General features: G+C 45.0%; 1 protein-coding gene across 2 annotated transcripts in view; it reads right to left on the reverse strand.

Annotated features, from left to right (window-relative positions):
* Positions 1–21,737, reverse strand: part of UTP20 (UTP20 small subunit processome component) — a 1,109,880-nt gene that overhangs the window by 22,341 nt on the left and 1,065,802 nt on the right. For both annotated transcript variants that reach the window (XM_078675325.1, XM_078675316.1), the window contains exons 60-61: positions 18,278–18,404; positions 3,295–3,440 (exon numbers count right to left, since the gene is read on the reverse strand). In XM_078675325.1, the coding sequence (XP_078531451.1) occupies positions 3,295–3,440; positions 18,278–18,404 (273 nt within the window). The remainder of the gene's footprint in view (positions 1–3,294; positions 3,441–18,277; positions 18,405–21,737) is intronic.

The raw sequence follows: 21,737 nt of genomic DNA on the forward strand, positions 1-21,737 counted from the left end.
ATACTGGCAAAGCTGGAATCCCTTGGAGAAGCCGCAAAAATGTCTTAACTGCTGGTAATCCTTCTGCAGAGACAGGAGACCCAGGGAACAGGCGGTGGCAATTTGGCTCTAGATCAAGGGATCAGGCTGTGGTTCTTACAAGCTCGAGGGCTGCGTCCACTTAGTCCCCGAAGAGAAGCACTGGGTCAAATGGCATATTCCTAAGCGTGACTAGTATGACCACCACAACCTTGTTGATCTCAGGCAGGCTTGTGAAGAGACAAAGAGGAGCGCATGGCCCTGGCCACTGAATCAGCTGCGTCCCATCCTTCTTTTATGTGTCCAGATGCATCTTAACCATAGCAATCCACTTCACTAAAATGGTCTTGGAGGTCGACCAGCAGGTTGGGTACCATCATTACTGCTGTGCCCCATAAGGTATGTGAGCATCTTCGCAAAAGGCATGCAGCATTTAGGGAATAAAGAGTTAACGTTTCTGCTGAAAATGATTTCTTTCCAAGGGCCTTTAGCGTCTTGGACTCTCTATCATGTGTGTGCATTAGAAATGACCCCAGGTTTTGTTTGACACACAATGAAGCCTGAAGCACAAGGCTCTCCGGTGATGGGTAGGCCAGAAACAATAGTGGATCTCCTGGTGCCAGCCTGTATTTATGTGCCAAAGATCTGCTCCCAGCTGGGGTAGAAATTGGTTGTTTCTATGCATAACTAAGAGGTTCCATCAGAATGTCGTTAAATGGCATAAGTGCCTCAGCTGATGAAGAGGCAGGCCACAGAGTTTCTGTCAGATTACTGGAGTTTAGGTCCATCAACAGCAGGGACAGCTCTAGGTGCTCTGCAGCCTTTTTAAACTCTAAATGAAAAACGCCATCTCTGCAGGTGCTAGGCTTGCTGGTGCATCAGTGTTAAAATCCTGGGAGGCGTCTATATCAGTGGCATTTTTTGGTGATGGGTAGTTAGTAGTCTGTGTAGAAGGAGTTGAGAACAATTTGCCACTATTGTCATCTCAGTCTTGGATTTAGCCCTCTAGTATTTGTAGAGGAATTGCGTTAGACCCACAGAGTTCATGCATTCTCTGCCAATAGGCTTGATCGGAGGCATTTCTACCAGTCCTGTATTCCTCCTCTTGCTGAGGCAGGGGTGAATGTGGAGGTGAAGGTGATAGAGGCACTGGCAGTACCACTCCGACCTGCGTCAGAACAGTTCCTCATGCAACAATGTGGACACTCAATGTTGTGGAAGAACCTGTCTGCCAGAACCTGAACAGAGCTCCACAAGGTTCTTTAGGACAAAGAGGCACAGAAGAGGGGACCAAACACGCAGCACATGTTCCACATAGCATGGATGAATAGTGGGAGATTTGCTCCTATCGCAGGAAACTCACAAGTAGTTCTGCTCCGGTGTTGCTAGCGGAATATGTGGCGGTCGAGCCTGGGGAAGACTCTGGGGCCAAGATTGGCGGTCCTGGAAGAAGTGCCTGAGGTGGGGTGATATCCACCAACTCCAGCTCCTAAGAAGAAGACTGCCAGAAACAGATTATGCTGAGATGACTTACCTTTTAATTTCAACTGATATCTTGGTAACTCTGTTTGTTTCTTCTCTTTCTTTTACTTTCTTTTTTACTCCCTTGAAGACTTGAATGATGGAGAAGAGTGAAAGTGTGACCTAGATCTGGTCCAAGAACAACAAGTCTAACTGTGGCTTTCTCAGGCGTAGACCACGAAATGCATGCCTCACACTCCTTAAGGAGCATCATACCTGGAGGTCAGGCACCACAGACAGTGCTCATGCAGGTCTGTGATGGACATTTGTTTGGAGCTGGTACAACGGTGGGGAGACATCCGTAACACACTGAATTAAAGAATCATAGCAAAATTCTTAACAGAAAACTGTGAGGAGAAACCTGACAAGAGCTCTGTTTCCGCATCAAAGAGCGCAGTAAAAAAAAAGGTTGGCAGTAATGGCTACAACCTTAATTCCTGCATCATGATGAAGCCGGCACCACCTACCATAATTATGAAAACACTACAGTGTGTTTTGTTAGCCGTAGTCTGCTGCATTTCTTGTTGTCCGAGAAGTGCTAAATTGTAGCAGTAAAGTTATATGGAGGTGGTAGTGATGCTGTGTTATGTGGTAAAGTGGTTCAAAAGGGGGTGGTGATGGATGGAGCATCTGAACCAATCAAACACTCACCCCAGGTGTGAGTGTTTGATTAGTTCAGATGCTCCGTCCATCACCACCCCCTTTTGTACCACTTTGTTCGCCATAAGTTGGCAGGGTATGCTCAGACGTGAGTCCCTTGCTCACTTTGCCACTGGATTCAAGCAAGCTGGGCTGAAGACGGCTGAAATGCCAGAAACCGGTCCTCGGAAGCTTGTTTCCGGTTCAGGGAAGGCATGGCTTAGCAGTTCGGGCTGGACTGTTCCCATGAGGCACAGGGTCAGACCGATTTGCATATGGCCCTGTCTGAACTGGGGTGGCAGAGTGGGCTAAAGAACGGTGATGGATTAAACCCAGATCTGTTGACTGGGTGTGAGTGTTTGATTGGTTCAGATGCTCCGTCCATCACCACCCTCTTTTGTACCACTTTGTTCGCCATAAATTGGCAGGGTATGCTCAGACGTGAGTCCCTTGCTCACTTTGCCACTGGATTCAGCAAGCCGGGCTGAAGACGGCTGAAATGCCAGAAACCGGTCCTCGGAAGCTTGTTTCCGGTCCAGGGAAGGCATGGCTTGGCAGTTCGGGCTGGACTGTTCCCATGAGGCACAGGGTCAGACTGATTTGCATATGGCCATGTCTGAACTGGGGTGGCAGAGTGGGCTAAAGAACAGTGATGGATCAAACCCAGATCTTTTGACTGGGTGTGAGTGTTTGATTGGTTCAGATGCTCCGTCCATCACCACCCCCTTTTGCACCACTGTGTTATGTGGTAAAAGCACACGGCTGGAGTGGCAGTACATACATGGGGTATGATATTACAAAGCTGGGGTTGAGATCATTGAGATAGACAAACCACAATTAATATAAGCCCCTGTGCCTGACACCAAATGGACCACAGATGGATGAACTCATTGTGAAATAATCTACTCAATAAATCAGAAAAAAACATGTCATGCTATGTTCTAGTTCACTACAGTGGGGGTTAAAAAGGAACTATTGGTGCTGTAAGTAGGAAAGACTATTGGTGAGGAGTTGGGCTTGTGAAACAGATGAAAACAAGAACAAATAAAAGAGGCTCAGGATATGTAGAGTAGGTAACTACCCCACAAAATAGAACTTCATCAGACCAAGGCTTACCTGCAGGGCCTTTTCTTTTTTTCTAGTAACTCTTTTTTGATTAGCCTGTTTCTGAACCGCAGCAAAAGCCATGGAGAATGTCTCCAGCCCAACTAAGCTCTTTAGCAGCTCAATAACTTCCTGAGACAGGTTCTTCAAGGTTGGATCTAACAAAGCAAAAACATAATACATGCATTACTTCACAATAGTGTAACGAATAAATAACTGGTCATAATGCAAAAGGATGAAATTTCAGCAAAACACTTCAAAATAATATTTTTTTCACTAGGTGATCACTAAATAATGCTGGTTAACCACAGTTTATACAGCTGTAAAAGATGTACAGATCACCAAGCTTGGATTAATCTTATTGTCTAAATATGCCTAACGAGCCTGGAGCAAAGCTGCAGTCACTGTGCAAAGTGGACCGGGAGCGGAGTGGCTCCAGCGAGCCAGCACATCGAGAGTACATGGTTTGCGGCTGCCAAGGAGCCGTAAGGAGCCACAAGAAGCTGCAGGGACTAAAGGAGCAGGGGGCAGAGAGGGTGCCGCCGAGAGTGAGTCTCTCCCGCGACTATCAGCGAGCGCTGCTGGAGCTTGAGGTGGGTGTGAGGCAAGCAAGCCAAGGCAGCCTCAAGTACGACGCCGACCGCCACGCGCCCACTAGTACCTGTACCGGAGCCCCTACTGTTTTATTAAAGGGGTTCACAGGGGCCACCACCGAGTCTCACTGAGTCCCCGTGGAACACAGTAGCCTTGCCTTGCCCCCAGCTCCACACTGAGCACCTGAGGCACCAGAGAGCAGCAGAGCACAGTGGTGGGCGGAGGGTGGCGAGCAGGGTTGGATAGGGATTAAAAATCGGCCCGGGCACGCATAAAAAATTCGGCCCACATTTGCATGATGCCTTCCCTCAAATCACTGCTTTCAGCGTAATTGTACATAAAAAAAAGGGGGGGGGAATGCACGCATCGGTTTACACTAGTGAAGCACACCTGAAAACAAGTGAGGCCACTTCTGCTGAGTCCACTTCTGCTCAGTCAGGCCCCCTGCCCCGCTCAGTATGCCTACATTAATGGGAGGCCCAGCGAGAGAAAAGGGGTGTCACCCGTACCTGTTTCTGCTATACGGGAGATAATGAGCGCCCATCTCCATCCAGAAAGGCCACTCAGACACCCACTGGGCCTCTGGCGGTATAGTCGACCAACAGAGACACCGCCCAAATCGGTCCCCAGGCTGCTCAAAAGCAGCCCTCAGCTGGAACTCGGATCCCGGCCCCTCGGGCATGGCCCGAATGCCCCCGTTACCAATCCGACGCTGGTGGCGAGTCAACGGTGGCGAGCTCAGTTGCTCTGACGGTGGACTTGTGATATCGTGGAACACCACACGTGGCCAACGCTGGTCTCCTCGGACAGGTAGGAAGATTGCGCGCGGATTCCGGAGTGAGACACAGACTAATTAGTGTTGCGAGTGCTGTAACCTCGCTTGTACCCTCGTCTGGGACGCCTGAGACGCCGCTGCTGGGACCCGAGCCACGCCATTGCCTTCATCATCGGGAAAAACACAGTTTCCATCAGCCCGTGCGGCGTGCACGCCGTGTACCACTGCCTGAGTGCCAGGAGGAGGCACTTGAAAAGGGGGCCAGGGCTCCCACAGGTCTGGGTCAAGGGCGAGCCCATCTGTGCCCGGAGGAGGCTGGGCCGGGTCACCCCTCTGACATCTGCCTTCAAGGAAAGCATCCCCGAAGCAAATCTTAAATATGGAACAGCTATATAATTTTCTCTTTTACTTGTGAGCGTGTCATTTTGTGGCTATAATTTGGACTATTTGTGTCTGCGAAGAAATGAGTAAGCGCCGGGGAGCAGCGGGGACACTAGACGCATTCCTTGTGAGGGCTGAGTCACTGTTAAATCATGAAATTGAACTCACAGAGCGTCGCTTGTCACTTGACCCTGTATCCCTACAATCACGCATATCACTAGGTGGTCTGGTCACGGACAGTGCAATCTGTGCAACTCCAAAAAATGCACCACCAATGGAAGTATGCCCTGCCCTTACAAGACCATCTCCACCAAACTTGGGAGCCCTTAGTAAGGCTACCCCGGATGCGCCCAGTCTTAAGACTAGAGCTTGGGTGGCATATCCACAAAGGAATCCTAAAGCGAAATTACAAACTGTTAAATCCGTCACAAGAAAAAGGATCACTGGGGCGGCGCAAACTAAGAGGAAACATACAAAAAGTTGCTAATCTGCTAATAATGTGTCAGATCAGGCGGCCATTTCTACTGACTCTGTGGGCACACAGACCGATGCTGTCCCTAATACTGTACGCACCGGTCCTAACATACACACCACTGGAGCCGCCGCCGACATTAATTCTGCAGTGGAATCCATTGAAAACGCTCTGGCAAACCTTAAGGACCTCATTAAATTGAACTTTGATGTTCTTTGGGGGAAACTGGAGAATTTGAACTTTGAACTGGTCAATTTGAGGGGGGGAGGTGGACTTAGTTTGTGATGGGGGGGGTTTCTTCATCTGCGGACAGCATACACGGGCATGTGCTCCAATCGGGCTCTGCTCGGAACAAAGATGTCACAAATTGTAGTCATTTAAATGTACTTCCAGCACTACAATTCATTAATGAGCCGGGGGGAAGTAAGGTTACCCCACAACCCAGTGTAGTCAATTCAAATCTGGCCCCAGGTAGACGCAGCTGCATTCAGTTAGGGACCAGCGATCAAAGAACTAGGAAGGATACTACTAGCAACCTTAGGGAAGCTCATGTGAGGCCAAATACAGATGTATTAAATTTACCTCCTGCCTCCTGTCCCTATTTGCTAGTGTTGGCTGGGGTTCCTAATTTAGTGGAGGGTCAAAGGGAGTCTTGGGCCGACTTGCGCAACAAATCTGTAGGCTGGCTTTGTAAACATCAGGGCTTCAATCCCTTTAATATGAAAGATATTCTTATGGCCAGGAGAGTATGTATGTATAGATATTTTTGTATAGCGCTTACTGTCACCCAACGGGCATCCTGGCGTGGGTTGGTCAATCTGCAAAGTATATAAACGGTGACTGCATTGTATTGAATTTCCGCAGACCCCACATGGCCCACAGCTTATTGAATATCTTTGAGGATCACTCCACACAAAACACTAGCATTAGCGCGCTCTCCCTAGGCTATTTTTACAAGCCACCCGTAAAACCTCTTATGGACATTAATGGCCCCTCTCTGTTGACCAATAGGTTCAACGCACTTTCCAGCCTAGATGCACAGGATTGACAATCACCGCCAATGGCAGACCAATCGCCCTGTCGGCCTCACCGGGCGGTCCCTCCTGCTACCATACCAATAACTTATAATGCTGTTGACATGGCTTCGGGAATCATGTCAGTTCCTCCTGGCATTATGGTATTACCCCACAATGCGAATGACATTCCAGCCCGAACCACCAGCGGCACCCAAGCAGATTTGAACATACTAAGTTGGAGTAGCAGGGCTGCAGTCTAAGCTTGGGGATCTGAATAGGCAGCGTTTAGTTAGGGATCAGGACATACTCATGTTCCAGGAGACTTGGGCCACTAATGATTTGCACATTGAGGGGTTTCATTGCATTAGCGTTGCAGCATCCCATCACAAACCGGGCTGCCCCTCAGGGAGACTTTTTATTGGAATTAATGTAGCAGCTGGAGGAAGTTTCAAGGTTCTCCCAACCAATAGTTCTAAAGAGAAGAGTTTATTTTTATTTGATAAACTTTTATAATAATGATTTCCAATCTATTCCTAATGGGAATTTTATTGCACTTTTTGATTTTATTTCTAATTTAGATTGTCACCAATACTCGGGTGACTCTACCAGGATTATCATAGGGGGGATTTTAACGCAAAGCTTAATGACATATGTCATGGAGTAGAGATACTTAACCGAGGTTCCTCTTCTCGTAGGGGCGCTGCAGATGGCCGTGTTCCTAAGTATATATGAGTTGGTTAATGTAATGGACCACTTGAGCCCAGCACACGCCATTAATTATCAACTCCTGACATTTAGAGGTAGGGGTTATTCCTCTACAATAGATTACGTTTTTATCTCTTCTGGACTTATGGATCACTTTATGGTCGCAGAGGTTATTGCCATGATCCACGGGGACCACAACCCCATCAAATTAGCACTTAAATTGGCTTCTCGAGGCTTGTTTCCAATTGAATGTGGGGCTAAAGATTTAACGCCATCCACTAACAACTTAAGACTAGTATGGAGGGGCGTGGATCGCAACGACTTGTTCAGGTTATTGGTGAAGTATAACCTACCCCTCATTAACTCATGTCTGTCATTTAAAACTCCGCACCTAGAGGTAGTGAATGATTTCTCTGCACTTTGTATAGTCATCAAAACCTTATTGCCATGATCCACGGGGACCACAACCCCATCAAATTAGCACTTAAATTGGCTTCTCGAGGCTTGTTTCCAATTGAATGTGGGGCTAAAGATTTAACGCCATCCACTAACAACTTAAGACTAGTATGGAGGGGCGTGGATCGCAACGACTTGTTCAGGTTATTGGTGAAGTATAACCTACCCCTCATTAACTCATGTCTGTCATTTAAAACTCCGCACCTAGAGGTAGTGAATGATTTCCCTGCACTTTGTATAGTCATCAAAACCTTACTGTCGAAGTCCGCTTCTTTAAGGAAGCAGGGCCCTAGATGGTTCGATGATAAATGTTCACTGGCGAATAGGAAGCTACGTAGGGTCCTATCCGCCACACCTAGATGTGCTTCAGATGTGAAATTGGCGAGGCAGGAATATAATGCAGCGGTTAACAACAGGAAGGGAGTTCTTCTAAACGATCGCTTGGAAACATTGTCCCTGGCAGCTACCAATAAAAAGGGCAAAATGTTTTGGTCTGCTGTAAGGGACCTTCAATCTACTGAACAGCTACTAACCCCCATTATCTGCAATATATCAAGTGAATCCTGGGAAAATCATTTTTCCAATATTTACGCCACTCCTTCAATGGCGACAGACCAGCCCGAATACGGCCCATTCACTGGTATTCAGGTAACTTTGCTTGAAGTTGAAGAAGCCATTCATCAAAGTACTGGGAGTAAGGCCCCGGGCCCAGATGGGCTACCAATAGATCTGATAAAATGGAACCCGGATTTCTGGGCCCCGCTCCTTTTGAATGTCTTCCTTAATTTAAAGCACACTCCGCTACCTAGCACTTGGGCTAAGAGCATTATTGTCCCAATATTTAAAAAGGGGTATCGGTCACAGCCGAGTATTTACAGGCCGATCTCACTGATCGACAATACCCTCAAAATTTTGGGCAGGGTCTTATACAATAAGATCCTGGAGTGGTCTGAGGAATGTAACATTTTAGAGCCCTGCCAGCTAGGATTCCGTAGCAAGGTCGGTACTACTGAACAACGCCTTAATCTAACCCTCGTAATCGGAAAGTACACCATTGCCCGGAACTCCCCTATTTACATGGCCTTTATGGACCTATCATCAGCTTTTGACCTTGTGAATAGATCAAAGCTGTGGGCTATCCTACTGGCTTATGGGCTGGATGAGCCATTGGTTCATTTTCCGGCACATCTTCACAAAGACCTCCAGGCACAGGTGAGGATAGGTAGAGGTGGCGAGGTATCGGGAGCCATTACGGTTGGAAGGGGGGTCAGACAGGGATGTGTCCTGGCCCCCCTTCTCTTTATTATTTACATTAATGGTTTGAATAAGTCACTGGTACCCATGACCCAAGATGTTCCAATGATCCACGGGAAACCCCTCCCTGCACTACTTTACGCAGCTGATGCGTCCTTATAGGCCGCACCCCAAATTCTCTGCGTATCCTAGTACAGTCTTTTGTGAAATATATGGATGGGTTGGTTCTGTGCGTATATTTAAAAAAATAATTTCTAATGTCCTGTGGCCACAGAAAGCGTCAGCTCGGTTCTATTGTTGTTGGCAACCAAAAATTGGTAAGCACCTGTAAATTCCCCTACTTAGGAGTTGTCTTTGCTGCAAACGGCTCCTGGACCGAACATTTGACTCACTCCAGGAGCAAGTTCTCAAAGACTATTAACTCCATTTTTTGTTTCCCCCCCGCCCAAAGAACACAGGCGCTATTCTAGCTATTTTACAATTTTTTAAATTACAGTGTCCCCCCGTGGCTACTTATGGAGCTGAGATTTGGGGCACCGCAGACAGTTCCTGCATTCAGCTGGAAGAAAACCGGTTCAGCAGGAAGTTGTTGAGTGTCCAAATATCAACCTCACAATACATTTGCCACATAGAAATGAACTTAAATTACATAACTGACTTTATACACGTCCAGCTCTGTTTTGGCTTTCTGCGTGAAAGAACCAGGCAGCTACCCTAACACAAGGTATTATAACAGACTGTTTGAAGTGTGAGAAGGGGATGGCCATTCCATGGCTATCTGGAGTGTACCAGAGCTTATGTAGCGTCAATAAGGGTTCCATTTTCTTAAACCCCAGTGAAGCCGGGAATGTAAATAAAAAAGAACTTACAAGTGCGCTTTATTTGTCACATAGCACTGCAAGAACTGCGCTGGAATCAAAGAAACCCTTGGTTTCCAGTTATATGGCTTATGAACGCCATTGCAACCCCCTGCCGAATTATCTCACCCTGCCTATGAGTCGATGGGAAAGGAGCCTTTTATTTCGCCTGAGGGCTGGGATAGTGACATTTGCATTGTGTTTTCAATTGGGTTATCATTCTAAACTTGACTCGCTACCCTGCCCGTGTGACGGGGTGAGTGGTCAATCAACCCAGCACTTTTTGTTTTTCTGCAAATTTTACATGAAATATAGCAAGTGGCTTCTTTTCCCGTTACTTCACTAATATAAGGCCTATTTGTTTGGCTAGTGCCTATTCAAGCATGCTTGCCCTAGAAGATGAAGAGTTGTTTTTTTGCTTAAGCACATTCTTGAGAATTGCCATTAGGGTGCGTAAGTCAATTTTCATGGACTGAGTTTTTAATGCTTAGACAATTCCCAATTATCGAATGGATTGTTTTTATACATTAGTGATTTATTTATGATGACTGTATTGTTTTAACTTGCCACCTAAAATTTTCGTGCTACTCTCTCCATACAACTGTAATTTCCTCTACTACATATTAATTCTTATTGTTATTTTTAATTACTTTCACACTTTTATGGATACATTGTCTATCCGAATAAAGTTTGTGAACTGAACTGAACTGATATGCTTAATTTCCCAGAAGTGGGATCCTGGAAAACAAAGTAAACATCACATTCGCAAACCATGGTTTTTCTGAGATTTATTCAATGTAATGCAAATCTATTTTTGTTAGTGTTAAGCCTCTAATACCTTTATTTTCAAAATGGGTACATTTGTTGTAATGTATTCATTCATATCGTCCAACAGGCGATTCATTCATATCATCACAAACTCTTGCTGACCCCACTGGGTTCTGAACCCAAAGTCTTCAGAAATCCTCTACTAAGCCAGTCTTAGAAAAGAAAAATCCTGTGACGCTACCCAAAGTTTTAAAAACAAGTTATAGGTCAGATACCTACTCAAGAATTATCTATAATAGGCAAATAACTTACCTGTTGGGAACATTTGTTTATAATGGACATTCTTTCATAGTCATACTTCATATTATACATGAATAGGTTTCTCTCATACGGATTACTTTTCCATTCCTTTTAGTCTTAGAAAGATTCTTTTAGCATCCTTAATATAAATGGGAGGACAGAAAGAGTTGGGCGCACCCTTCCCTAGGGTGTGTGCACTAATTACATGAAACAACAAGGTTTCTTGTCTCTTTTTCCAAAAAGTAGTAAAGTTTCAGTATTCAAAATAATGCTTTCCAGAAGCTTTCCATCCTTGATGGAATGAGCCTGCAAGCCTGCTGAAGGCTGCTTCTATGCCAGTGCATAGAAGCACGATCGAGCAGGAGATGGTCTTCTTCTGCACTGCCTGCCTTTCTTTGCTCCAGTGAATCCAATAAACAGCTGATCGTCCACTTACTGTTGTCTGGTACGATCAATGTAAAAGCAGAGAGCTTTTTTAGGATCCAGGCAATTTAATCTTTCCTCCTCCTTAAAGTGATGAGGTGAAGCACAGAATGCCGGGATGGTGATAGTTTGCTCAGTGTGAAAAGGTGTCACTATCTATGGTAAAAAGGAGGCATGTGTCTCCGGAGAAGAAATTAGTTACCTGTAACTCCAGTTATCGAACATTGATATCTTTTAAATATTCACATGCTAGAATCATTATTTGAAGTCAGGCTGGGAATACCCAGTACACTAAAATAGCCGAATACAGTGTGAATATACAGGATATAGTGTAAAAAGACCATAGGCCTGAAACAATAATGAACATTTAGTATTACATCTACTTTATTTGGAAGCACCTCAACTTCATCCAATGAGGTGGAATCTTGAGCTCTCCTACTCCCCCGGGGCCTCCACAGTTCAGATTTGAAAAGCTGAAGTGGGAATAATAATAGATGAATCTCTGACCGGGGAGGAGTGAGGGTCGCTTGTGAATGTATAAAAGATATCAATGATAATCTTCGTGACTATGTTAGTTACTCTGTAATGTATACCATATTGATATATGTTTAAAAAATGGTTGATATTTGTAGATATTTAAAAAAAAAAAAGAGTTGAGCTCTTTGATATTGTCCTATGTCAGCTGTAGGAGGCTGGCTTAGAATATGGTGCACATATAGTGGAACCCCATGCACTATTCCAGACAAACTGTATGGTGGTTTTAGCGGTCTAAGACAGCCTTATAAGCTCTCCAAATGGTAGCTGTGGAGAGCAGCATTCAGGCTTAGTCCAGAAGGAGTGTAAATCAGCTTGTTTTACAAGATCTAATCATGTAGTGTAGGTTAAAAGTAAAAGAAACATACTGTAAATATAAAAATATGTCTGTTTATTACACAACACTCACTAACACATTGGTATATCTCCTACCCGGAGATATCGACACAAATACACACAATACTTCAATTATACACAGGTAAGTAAGCACAATACACAGTGGTCTCCAGGGGAGACCAAACCATATACTATGAAAGTGGAGTGCGAACTGCGACCGAAGTCGAGACTTGGAACAGGAGACTCAGAAGAGCTGGGGACACAAGGAACCACTCACCAGGGTAAGTAACCAGGAACCCCACGGAGGCTGTGTGCAAAGTGGAATCAGAGCTGTGTACTCAATAGAAGTCAACGGGAAAGTCGCAGTTGTTCCCAGAGGAACCTGAAGAAACCCCGTGGAAGACAGAAGGTTGGAGAGTCATCCCACCTGTGAATACCCCAAGGAACCACAATACGTACACCAGGGGAGCCGGTGCATAGGTGCGAACGGACTTCGGAAACCGCCGTAGACCACAATGGAGGAATTCAGTATAGATGCGGCTGGTAAAGACTGTGCAAGAGTCTAGTGGAATCCAAGGTGAATTCTTGAAGAGAAGAACCTGCAAGCAGAGGTAACAGAATCTATGCCACTCAGAGGTGACCACGCGCCACAGTAGAGCAATGCCCACTGATGACAGAAGATGCAGGAGTGATGACGGTGATCTTGTTGCTGCAGCTGTGAGGACCAAGCAACACTGAGGAAGAACAGGAGCCGTACACAAGCTGTTCCAAGTCGGAAGTCGAGAAATAGGGGGGTCGTCGTCCGGCAGGAGCACCAACAAGCCTTGGCAGCAGCAACAGGTGTGGAAAACGATGAAGGAGCAACGTTGAGACCAGCAAGTTCCAAGGGACTCACCAAGGGCAGAGAAGGCCCCAAGCAAGCAAGGGAGCCCACTGGAGCAAAAGAAGACCCATGAGAGGACCCACAGGCACAGGAGTCGCAAGAGGACCTCGAGCAGTTCACCAAAGATAAAGGGCCACGGTGCAGAGGATGCAGCAAGAATAAAGAACTTGGCAGGAAGAGAGGCTGGAGCATCTTATAGCCCGAGGAGCTCTGGAGTACAGAGTCAACAAGCCTTGGCAACTGCAAGTTGATGCGGTGCACAGGGATTCGGTCCCAGCGGTTCCGATGAGGCATACTGGCCTGACAATTAATTGCAGAGAGGACAGGTCAGACCTCCAGGGAGTTTCAGAACCACCACCTTTGTTGCTGAGTCTTTTGAAGTCTCTGGGACATCAGGAGCAGCAACCGGTCAGCTTTGTTGCGGTGCCTGCAGATGCAGGGGAGTGACTCCTTCAATCCAAAGGAGAATACTTTGGGTGTCCTTGATGCCCACAGGTCTGTTGAAGATCCTGGAAGAAGCACAGACACAGATGACGAAGAAGATTTGTAGAACAGTGAGACCAAGAGCAGCAGGAGTCTTCCTTGATGCAGTCTCGGTTACAGGCTTAGTCCAAGTGTCCAGACGGTTGAAGAGTGACGTGGTTTTAGGCTTGAGTCTTGTCCCACGATGAACTGGAGGATCCACCCAGAGGTAAGCCCTTTTATACCCTAAGAAAGGGGTTAGGACAACTCAGGGGTCCCTCCTAGAGGAGGGGCTAGACAGACGGGAGGATACGCACATGTCCTTTTTCCATTTTTACGCCAGAGAGGGAACCAAGGGCTTCCAGAACTGGTTCTAACTAGAGTATACAAGGAGGGCACCAAATGTGTCCTTCAAAGCAGTCTGGTGGCGCTGTCAAGCGCCCCCACCCCAGCCCAATACACTAAATCCTGTCTGGGAAGTGGCCACACCTTCCTGTGACAGGAAACATTGTTCTACCTTCCCCTGCTCGAGCTCAGCTCAGCAGAAGGAGGGCATAACCGTGTCTGGGGTCTGAGGCAGCACTAGTTTGCTGGCAGACCCTGAAAGGTTGATACCTGGAGTACTGGGGCTTCCCGGAGGAGATTTTTTTCAATAACAATAACTAAATAAAAGATATCAATGTTGGAGTACTGGAGATACAGGTAATTAGCTAATTTCCTCTAAAAAAACTGGATCTTTCATATATATTCACATGCTCGAATCAGAATAACAAGAAGTACACATTATAATACATAACAAAAGTGGGAAGCAGGCTCACATTCCCCGAAACTGGTTTCTCAGACAAACCTGTCCCTCTGCTGCGCCAACTTCTGCATCCATGTGTAGGCAGTAGTGCTTTGTGAGCATGTGCTGGCTCTTCCAGTTAGCTGCACGGCAGATGTTGATGCCATATTCTAGATGGTATGCTCCCTCACACTTTCCTGAAGTGGGCGCTTGGCCCTGGCATGACAGAAGCAAATAAAGGCCTAAGAGCCAACAAGCTATCCCTTGCTTGGATGGGGCTGACTTGATCTTGTCTGTCCCAAAGACACAATAATCTGAAGTACATATGATCTTCATTTTGTCTATGTAATACTTGATGCAGCTAAGCAGATCCAGTAAAGTTATCAAGATCGAAGAATGACAGGTTCATTCAAATGAAAGTCAGAGGAACCTTAGGCATAAAATTGGGATTCGTTCTAAAGATTACTTTGTCTTTTACGAATCTAAGGAAAGGTTGCTTAAATCTCTCCCACGCTTCTAGCAGATATCAAAGCTAGAAGAAGCGTTCTTCCTTGAGACAAATTTCAAATGTACCTTATATACTGGTTCGAAAGGAGGCAAAATCAATTAACGGAGGACAGTATTAACCTCCCATGGAGCAGGTGGACGACGAAGTGGTAAAAATGCTATTCAGATCCTTTTTATAAACTCTGATTGGTCAGTTCTCCTAAATCTGGAAACAACAGCCAAATGGATTCTGATTGAAGAATATCTAAGACCAGTGTTTGCAAGAATCAACAAATACAGAAGGATACAATGATGTTTTATTCTTAGTGGATGATATCTTTTATCCTTACACTATATACAGAAACCCTTCCACTTGGCGTTGTAAGTGTTTGTGGTCACTCGAGCTTGGGCCTGCACCAAAAATATTTCTACATTCTTATGGTAGATCCAAATGGCCTAACTCTAGGTGGTCAGGTACCATGCGGTCAAGTTCAGTGATTTGGGATTGTGAAGGAGAATTGCTCTGTGATTCCTGCAAAGAATCCTGAGATGTACTGGATGTGTTGATAACTGCAGTAGCTCGCTGTATCAACATTGGCATTACCATGCCGTACTATGAGGATCAGAGTACAATGATCTATGTTCACTTTCTTCAACACCCTTAGGTTTAGGGTAAAAGGAGGAAAAGCAGAAGCAAAGATCTTGAACCAACTGATCGAAAGGACATTGCCCATTGTTACTGGATGCCAAAACCTGCTGCCAAAGCACTGGCATTTGCTGCTGTTCGATAGGGTGAACAGATCGATTGTGGGATGATGACCCCATTGATTGAATATGTAATCCACCTTGTCCTGGTTTAGTTCCCACTCGTGACAATCTGAAAGTTGTTAACAGAGTGCATCCGCCTGATTGTTCTGACAGCCTGGTAGATGTTATACGGATATGTTGATTTCGTGAGAAATGGCCATATTCCACAGAAGTAGCCTCTTTCGAGAGGGATCAGGACCGTGTTCCTCGTTGTTTGGGTATGAAGGACATAGACATTGTGTTGTCTGTTCTGACTAGGGCTGGTTGACCTATTAGTCTGGGAAGAAACGCTTATATGCCTAGTCAGATGGCATGAAGTTTCTGCTGAGAAGTATCTTCTCAGTAGACAACCATAGGCCTCTGGTTGAGAGTTCCTTCAGATGAGCTCCCTATCTCTCCATGGACACATCCGTCGTAATGATCATCCTGTCGGATACAGGAAGGAAGGAAAGTCCTGCATTCAGATTTACTGGAAGCATCTATCACAGCAATGCCTGTTTGAGCCGCCTTGTGATCTGGACTATATCTTTCCAAGATCCTCAAACCTGCTTCCATTGCGAGTCCAGCTCCTGTTGGACAGGCCTCATACGAAGTTTGAAAAATGGGGCACGGCCTATACAAGATTCCATTAGGCCCAACAGGGATTTGTACTGTCTCACTGTGACAGAGTCTTGTCGAAGTATTCCTTGCCATAATCTGCAACTTGTTTGCCCTTCTGGTTATAGGAAAGGCTTTAACTGCGTATCATGTAATGCATAGAGGAACTAGATTTTTGTCCGGGTTCTAGGGATGATTTTTTCTTGTTTAACGTGAACCTCAGTTTCTGGAAGAGATTGATGCAAGCCACTGCAGAACCCCTTGCCTCTTCCTCTGATGGCGCCTTGATGAGCCAATTGTCCAGGTATGTGAAAACCTGATGACCTTCTCGCCTGAGGAAGACAGCTACTGGAGCAAGACATTTGGTAAATATTGGAGACGCTAATTTGGGGCCAAATGTTAAAGCCTTGAACTGATAATGTTCTTCTGTTATCAAGAATCAAAGGTTCTTTCTATGGCTTCGGTGAATTGGAATATGGAAATATGCATCCCAAAGATGTCCTCAAACCTCTTTCCCACATCATTAGGTTGACTTGTTAAAGGGTAATCGTTCAGAATGACTGTTTCTTCAGAAATGTGTTTAGTTGTCCAGAATTGGTCTCCATTGACCTGTCTACTGTTTGATTAGGAAAAATCTGGAATGAAACCCATGACTTCTTTCTAATTTGGGGACAATTTCTATGGTTCCCTTCTGTAGAAGTACGAGTTCCGCTTGAAGCTACTTTACATGAAGATGATGTTCCTTTTTGGGAGGATATACTGGTGGTGTCTGTAAAAATTCAAAAATATGACCTGTACAAACAATTTGTCTCACCCACCTGTCCGATGTTATTTTATCCAACGCCGAAGCAAAAAAGCAAATTATACTTCCCAACATCTGAGTTCTGGGTGGAAAAAGAGGTAAAGTCAGCACGTCAAGCACTTTTCTGATTCTCTTTGGTACGCAATTGTGCGGAATTGCTCTCTCTCCCTAGAGATCCCCCATAAGGTTGTCTTTGATTTCAATAGGAGATGTATATTTGATCGTATGCAGATTATCTTTGACATCAGTATGTGCATCCCTGCTCTCCATTCTGGCTAAATTCGCCACTGAAATATTGAGATCTTCAAGAGCCACAAAATTCAGATGGTCCAAACCTACGGTATTGCAGAAGACCCAATACTTCTGCAGTATCACTGTGTCTTAAGACCTTACAGGGCTTCAGCAATATGCTTACCAAAAAGAGTAAGGCCATCAAAGGGCATGCCCTAATTGCAGATTGAACCCATGTACGACATTTAGGGGTGGCATTTGTGAACCCTAGCTTGCCCCTTGCAACCTCTGACACTAACTACCCTTGAGACCCCGTTCCTAGGAGATCTCTAAAATAGGTCAGAAATGCTAAAATGGGCTTTCCTGAGCGTTTTTCTTTTAACTCACAACCAGCATTAACATGTTGCTTGCAATTAAAAAAAAATCTTCAGCAGTGAAGCTGCACTGCACTGACACAAAACCTAGCACAGTGGGAAACTAGACAAACAAAACTTTGCAACAAGATTTATTGTTGCTGATTGAGGAAGCCCAGCACAAGCCACCTCCATGTCTCTTGCTGTCTCGACATGCCGGGGGACATGGGAAATACAGCAGAGAGTAGAGAGAAAATAAGTGTTAAGAGAGGAACGAGGGAGAAGCAGAGGGACCTGAAGAGAGGAAAAAGACACAAAAGACAGTTGAGATACAGAAGCAAGTGTGAGAGAGAAAGGATGAAAAATAAAGAAGCAACTGAGAAAGATGGAAAGATAAAGAGATATATGTTGAGAGAGATAGACAGGTGTGAGACAGAGACAAAAGAGAAGTTTAAGACAGACACATGAAAAAGACAGTTGACAGAGGGAAGGAGATGTGCCAGATGAGAAAGATACAATAGAGATGCAGAGATATATGTTGGAGAGATAGAGACAGACAGGTGTGAGAGAGAGAAGTTATCCGGTATTTTATGTATTTATTTTAAAAACCAGTTTCTTATTACAAAATGAAATGTACTTTTTAATATGGATGTCCTGCTTGCACATTTGTAAAGGTTTATAAATAACCATATGCAATAAATATATTACATGATACTTGCCTTGTTCTGCATACGTGCTGTTGAGTTCCCTAAAGAGGGGTGCAATGATTAGCGGAAGATAGGACTTCACTCTGTCTTTTCCTAGATCTACAGCAATGGCACCAAGAAACTTGAAAATGCATTTTCTCTGAAAAAATAACCAAATGGCATTAAGTAATAAATATGAAGCTATACATAAACAAGAAAAACAATTTATCATATGGCGAGTCACTCTTATAAGTATATATGAATTAAATCGAGAAGGTTCATATTATTTGAATACCAAAAGTAGAGCCTGATTAGGTATACTAACGCACTACACTGCTGAATTATTTTGCCTCTGAACATTTTCTCCCCTATGAAATAATTATTTTGTTCTTTTTCCAAACCCAAGGAAAGTGAGGTACTGGGTTTTTAAGAACCGGCACAGAACCGGTAACCCAGCGGTGCCAGGGGATCAACACCCAGAGACCTCGGGTTCTCCTGAGTCAGACCTACAGAAACTCAGAGTCTTCTAGGTGAAGTCAAAGATTAGTTTATTGGCTGCAACCAAGGTAACAGGGTCCTAGAAGTATAACACGGGTATATTCTCAGGAGATTGCACACTTTCACGAAGTCAGGCTTCTCTTCTTATACATAATTTTCAGCCTTGGGCAAAACATTCCTTGGATTCGTGGTATTTCATTTATAGTTACTGATTACAAAAGAAAAGCAGAGTCATGATGACATGTACATATTTCACGTCGTGCTGCCCATAACAAATCATCCGGCAAGGCCCAACATTTCATCAGATATCGCTGGACCCCTAATAAAAACGGTCACCTCCCCATCATAAAGCAAGTGAAGAAAAGGAGTGGAGAAAAGATGTGAGCGAGATATGGCAGGTGTGCGCGCTGAAATGGTTTTATGGCTGGTTGAGCCTAGATGCTATCTTGCTCGGCCACTGGGAGGGAACTGACCTAACGAGTTCGGCCTGGGGCATTGGTTCTAACTTGTACTGGGGTCAGGGAGAAGTCGATTAAGGAGTATGTGTCCTTGTGGAATCAAATTCAACTGGATTAAGGCCTATGTAAAGGGCAACATGTAGCTAAGGGTTTAGAATGTAAATGACGATTTCAAGGTGAAATCGTCACTCGAATACGCCGAAAATACATGTACTTGATGTACTCGTCATTCTCGGTCTTTTAATACCAAATTCGTCCTATTTCGACGAAGTTTTTATTCTCGAGTCCAGTACTATTATATGAATCCAGATTTTTCAGAACCACAGACCCTCCTTATGCCCTTACATAGGCAATTAATCTATCCTCATGTTAATCTGAGTCCAGATCTATATTCCTAAAGTCATTGAGATGTTGCTGCAACATCATTCTAGTGCTGAGCTCATGTCTTGACACAGGCTTCCTTACACATGATGTAGCACAGAGGCCACATATTGCAGGAGCACACTGTATGCATAGACAGAACAGGAAAAGAATGGCTAAGACCATCCCAATGACCATCAGAATTTTCCATCCCCAGGCAGATATCAGTTCCCAGAACCATCCCATTAACGACCAATCTCCTTTATCCACATGAATAGATTCGGAAATCTTATGTAGTTTGGAGATGGCCCTGTACACTGTCGGAGCATTATCTGGAATAAAAATGCAACAACTGGACTGGATCAATTTGCATACTCCACCTCGGTCCGCAAGTATTACATCCAAAGCGACCCGGTTCTGAAGGGTCATAAGTCGATCCGACTGGAGCTCAGCAGTCAGGTTACTAAGGGCACCAGCAGTTTCAATCACGGTGGATTCAACTACCCTTGTCAATTGCCTTATGTTTCTGCTGTTAGCCATGGCTCCCCAGAACGGCAGAAAACCCATTGCAAAGTCACCAAATTCTTGACCTGCAGGGTCTTCTTTACTCAAAACACCTCTAACTACCCTTGTCCGATGGTAATCCGCCGCTGCTGTGTAGGTGGGGGGTAACAGGAATGAAACAAAACATGAGCCCGAGAAGTCAGGGGGCAACCATGTATAGGCTCTATCATGGCAGATGAAATAAGTACCCTTAGCGGCTAAAAAGGCAGGGGAAGTCTGAGATCCAAAAACATACGTTTCTGTACAGACACTCTTCCCTAGCTGAGCTCAGGGATTCCTGCCAATACCTTGCAGACACAGGTGACCTTGATGGGGTACGATCCAGATAGGGGACGATCTTTTGGCTTGCTGTTTCTCACTTAATGTAGTGCCATATCCGGTCACATTCCAACCTACATATGCAAGTATCTCATCATCCGGGGTATCTTCGTAAGAAGTTACTTCCTTGATCATGTCAACTATACCTTTGACTAGGGCGCTAGTCTTGAGGTTGTCTTTTACAGAACGTAGGGGTTGGATTTCTCGTGCATATATGAACATTGTCCTATATGCCCATGCTGACCCATTGTGACTAAATGGCAGGACCAAATAGGGGATACCTCTATCCGTGGTGTGGGGCATGACCACACACCCAACAGTTAGTTGTGTTCATTACAAGTTGGTGTAATAACTGAACGAAGGAATTATTAATGAACTCTAATCTCCTATTTGATTCGTGGTCAGGCAGAGGGTGGAAAGAATGAGAGGAAACAGTAGGAGGAGGTATGGGTGATGTAGTGGGCGCAAATGTCACATGAAAAGAGATAAAAAAATAGATCAAAAAGACCATTACGCTGAATAGCATAAAAATACACATTATTATAAAATTTTTCTTCTGCATTGTTTTAAAAAGTCTCTGCTTAAAGTTCATTTGTTTGGCAGGCCTCTCCACATCAGGAAACTCCATCCTCTCTAAGGTGCTGCCCGCGGTGGTAGGTTGTCTCTGCTAAAGGATGCTTCCGTCAGTCTAGGGCAGCTCCCTTGGACCAACCGGAACCAGCGACCTAACGTCGTCAGCTGCACCCAAAAGTCTTTAATCAACCGCGACCCTAGCAGCGGAACCCGGATGGCGGTTCGAAAAAAACCAAAAATAAGCAAGTTACCTAGATGGGAGAATCTGCACTTTCAAAAATAGGATTTGGGGAAGCACACATTTTTTTATTAGTCCACAGGTTTTTCTCTCGGATCATAAAAAAATCACTTTTACTTTAGTCTGTTTTTCTTGGACGTAAATTGTAGCGTCTTTTCCCGGGTACTGTCTGGTCCAGAAATAGTAGTTCAGGTTCCACAGAGTTCAATTGTTCTGGTGGTGGCACAGTTTCTTGAAAAATGTTCTCACTTTCACAATCAGGATTAGCTTCTTTTACACGTTCATAAGTTGTGCGCTCTGGGTCAGTGCCTCCTTTCCGGACCCATTGGGCATGTGGCAGAGGGAAGGGTATCTTCTTACAATGGATCCCGTGGACCCAATTGGCCTTCCCCTCCACCCTAACAGCCGACCTTGTAGACAGGAGGACGAGGTGAGGCCCGGTCCATCTGGGCTGGTCGTTTCTTGTTCTTTGAAAGTTGCGGAC

This window comes from Lissotriton helveticus, chromosome 1_1, assembly GCF_964261635.1.
Source record: "Lissotriton helveticus chromosome 1_1, aLisHel1.1, whole genome shotgun sequence".
In the NCBI taxonomy this organism is placed as follows: Eukaryota; Metazoa; Chordata; class Amphibia; order Caudata; family Salamandridae; genus Lissotriton; species Lissotriton helveticus.